The following is a 2,734-nucleotide window of genomic DNA, read 5'->3' as shown; positions in this document are numbered from 1 at the left end:
ATTTAATGGTGGTATGAAGATTTTGGTGGCCCTTTTTAATATGAGTATGGGCACGTTTTAATACATATTTTTATATATGTTTCTTATATACGGCATGTATTAATGTTCGTAAAAATATGTTGTATTTTGTTTTAATTGCGTTGACCATTTTTGTAATGAAACATATAACATATGCTCGTGGTTTTTTTATGGCATATGGGAGATATGTAAGTGTTCGCAGCAGCGAGAGAGAACCAGGATGTATGCACAGCAGTGCACAAATGTATTTGGTAATGTTTTGTGTGGCATTTTGAAAAACAGAGGAGCAAGAAAAACCATGTGTGGTTTTGCACAGCAGTGCATAAAGAAAATGGTGGAGCGAATTTTTGTAAGTCTGTGTAAATTTTATTACAACAGTAAACTTATGTAAACTTTTATTACAGCAGTAAGTTGTTTTTCACAGCAGTGAATATAAAAATGATTTTACAGTGGTAAATCCCTCTCAGTAAAAGAGGATGAAGTTTGTATCAGTTTTTAATGAATAGAAATATTTTATGGTGAAATACTCTGTTTCTCAGTGAATTTTTTTTTAAGTCTTCCTGTGCACAAAAGATCCTGGAAAGGTAGAAACAGAGCATTGCCTCTGTGTTTAGTTTGAATCTTGGTTTTTGGTATTTTCCCCATCAACAAAAATACCCAACATTTCTTGACATTTGTTCATTCTTTAATGGACGGGATTGGGACACGGTTGCCAACATTGTGGGAGAGTCTGCCCTAGATATGCTAGAAAAGAGAGCACTGGTCACCAAAGATACAAACATGATTGCAAAGGTACACGATGTGATTCTGGAAATTGGTCGCCAAAAGACACAGGGATTGCGGCGATCGGATATAACTACTGCAAGTGAACTTCAAGAGTTTTTAGATCAGGAGGTATCTGATTTCTATTAACCTGGGCAGAAAAATAAATTAGAAATTTGTTTCAAACAATATTGTGTTTTTTCACTAACTCATTCATTGTTGCCTAATTCATTCAATAACACTTATTAATGACATGCAGGATATTCACAAGACCAAAGGCATCTGGTTCAATGAAACTAAAGATCCATTGCACATACCTGCTTCAAAACTTGATTTAATGTATAGTTCTTTGAGAGTTCTTGCACTTGGAAACTCTACAAAAGTAGAGGGAAAATGCAATAAAACATTTGAAAAAATGGTTTTCTTCCAAGCTAAAGTTTCCCATCTTCCATTTGATGTTTGGAAGTTAAAGGAGCTGAGACATTTCATTTATGAATCTGAAGATTTGAATCTATGTCAGGTATGTTTCGTTCAAATATTCAGCCCCTTGTTATTGGCATCAGTTTCATAACATATCTAAATTTATCTAAGAGCGCAATTGTACTAGTTTAAATGATTTGATTATGGTTTTCATAATTTGCAGATGCCATTGAATCTCCGACACATGGAATTTGATGTGAAGTTACAATCAGATGCTACCGAAATTTCTTCAACATGCCTTCACAAACTTCATAATTTACTAATACTGAGATTAATCCGCTTTGCAAAATTGAAGACACTACCTGAAGATCTTGGTGATCGAGTAACTGTTTTGAAAGAACTAACCCTTTCATATTGCCAGTCTATAGAAGAAGTGCATCCCTCATCCTTGGGTACCTGCTATGCATACAAAGATAAACCCTTCTAACAACTGAAAGTATGAATCTTCTCCAAAGATGAAACCCTGATGGAGAAGAACTTCACCTGACTTCAGGTTTTGAACCATCATCGAAACAGTTATCATACTTGAGATAGTCGATACCCTGTTGATGCAACATTATTGATATTGTAGCATTTAATTTTTCTTCAAAATTTACCAAATCTTAACTTCATACACACTAAAGAATATTTCTGACATACCCATTCAGCGAATGTCCGGGCATCTTCTTCCTCAAATCCTAATGAGCCAGGTTGCTTTTGACATGTGTATTGCCTAAAGCCAAAACCCCAAGTCAGTAAGTGGTTTTACAAATGGAAGAAAGAAAAACAGGATCTTACCTGAGATCAGGTAAGCTCACGTAAGGTCCCGAATGGGTTATGGTTTTCAAGAATAGGAAAGTCTTGCTGAGCTTACCCTGCATCTGAATATATGCCAATCTTCAGACCCTTCTCATGCACATAGTCAGCAAGGGCCTTGATGCCGAATGGAAATGTCAAAGCACGAGGAATCAACTTTCCCTGTAAGCAAACACAGTTTATATTATATTCTCTCATTGTTTGTTTGTGTTTAACATGAAACAAAAATGGCAATTATCACTTGAAGCAGTTTTGTTACAGTTACCTATAAACATGTCTTATATTAATCAATACTAAAAAAAATTAATTAAAATATCGAAAAGGCATAGTGAACGCCCTATGACACCCTTTGGGGAAGGAACTGCAGTGTGAAAACCCTATTATACCCCACACATATATATATATGAAAAAAAAAAAACCAGAGAGACGTAGCACTGTAAGAGTAAGTAAACAAAAGAAAATGTATCATGAATCCCCTGAAAAACAAAAAACCAGAGAGACGTAGCACTGTAGGAGTAAGTAAACAAAAGCAAACAGGATGGGAAAAAAAGCCATTTAGGAAGGGTTTCAGGTTTTCGTACGGCGGGAAGATGCTGACGCGATAATCTTCCTGTGGCTGGCTTTCCCCAGCCCTCCCATGTCACTTGAAAATTTTACCATTTTCAGGCCAAACAACTCC

At 35.8% G+C, this 2,734-nt stretch overlaps 1 protein-coding gene across 1 annotated transcript; it reads left to right on the top strand.

Moving 5' to 3' along the window:
- Nucleotides 1–708: 708 nt before the first annotated feature.
- LOC149223022 (uncharacterized) lies at nt 709–1,687 on the top strand. Its single transcript, XM_089387752.1, has 3 exons — nt 709–912; nt 1,040–1,300; nt 1,424–1,687. Exons 1-3 carry the CDS (start codon nt 760–762, stop codon nt 1,685–1,687), a joined length of 678 nt encoding a protein of 225 aa, XP_089243878.1. The 5' UTR covers nt 709–759.
- The last annotated feature ends 1,047 nt before the right edge of the window (nt 1,688–2,734 follow it).

Source organism: Pinus tabuliformis, chromosome Q, assembly GCF_031772625.1.
Source record: "Pinus tabuliformis cultivar Carrire ecotype Pingquan chromosome Q, CPIR1, whole genome shotgun sequence".
NCBI classification, from domain to species: Eukaryota; Viridiplantae; Streptophyta; class Pinopsida; order Pinales; family Pinaceae; genus Pinus; species Pinus tabuliformis.
The sequence above is the reverse complement of the archived record's forward strand: the minus strand, read 5'-3'. Positions and strand labels throughout refer to the sequence as shown.

Bases quoted from the DNA above. Each gene is read 5' to 3' on its own strand.
- LOC149223022 (XM_089387752.1), top strand. From the start codon at position 760: ATGCTAGAAAAGAGAGCACTGGTCACCAAAGATACAAACATGATTGCA. The intron at 913-1,039 runs GTATCTGATTTC...AATGACATGCAG, and splicing joins AAGAGTTTTTAGATCAGGAG to GATATTCACAAGACCAAAGG. The intron at 1,301-1,423 runs GTATGTTTCGTT...CATAATTTGCAG, and splicing joins AAGATTTGAATCTATGTCAG to ATGCCATTGAATCTCCGACA.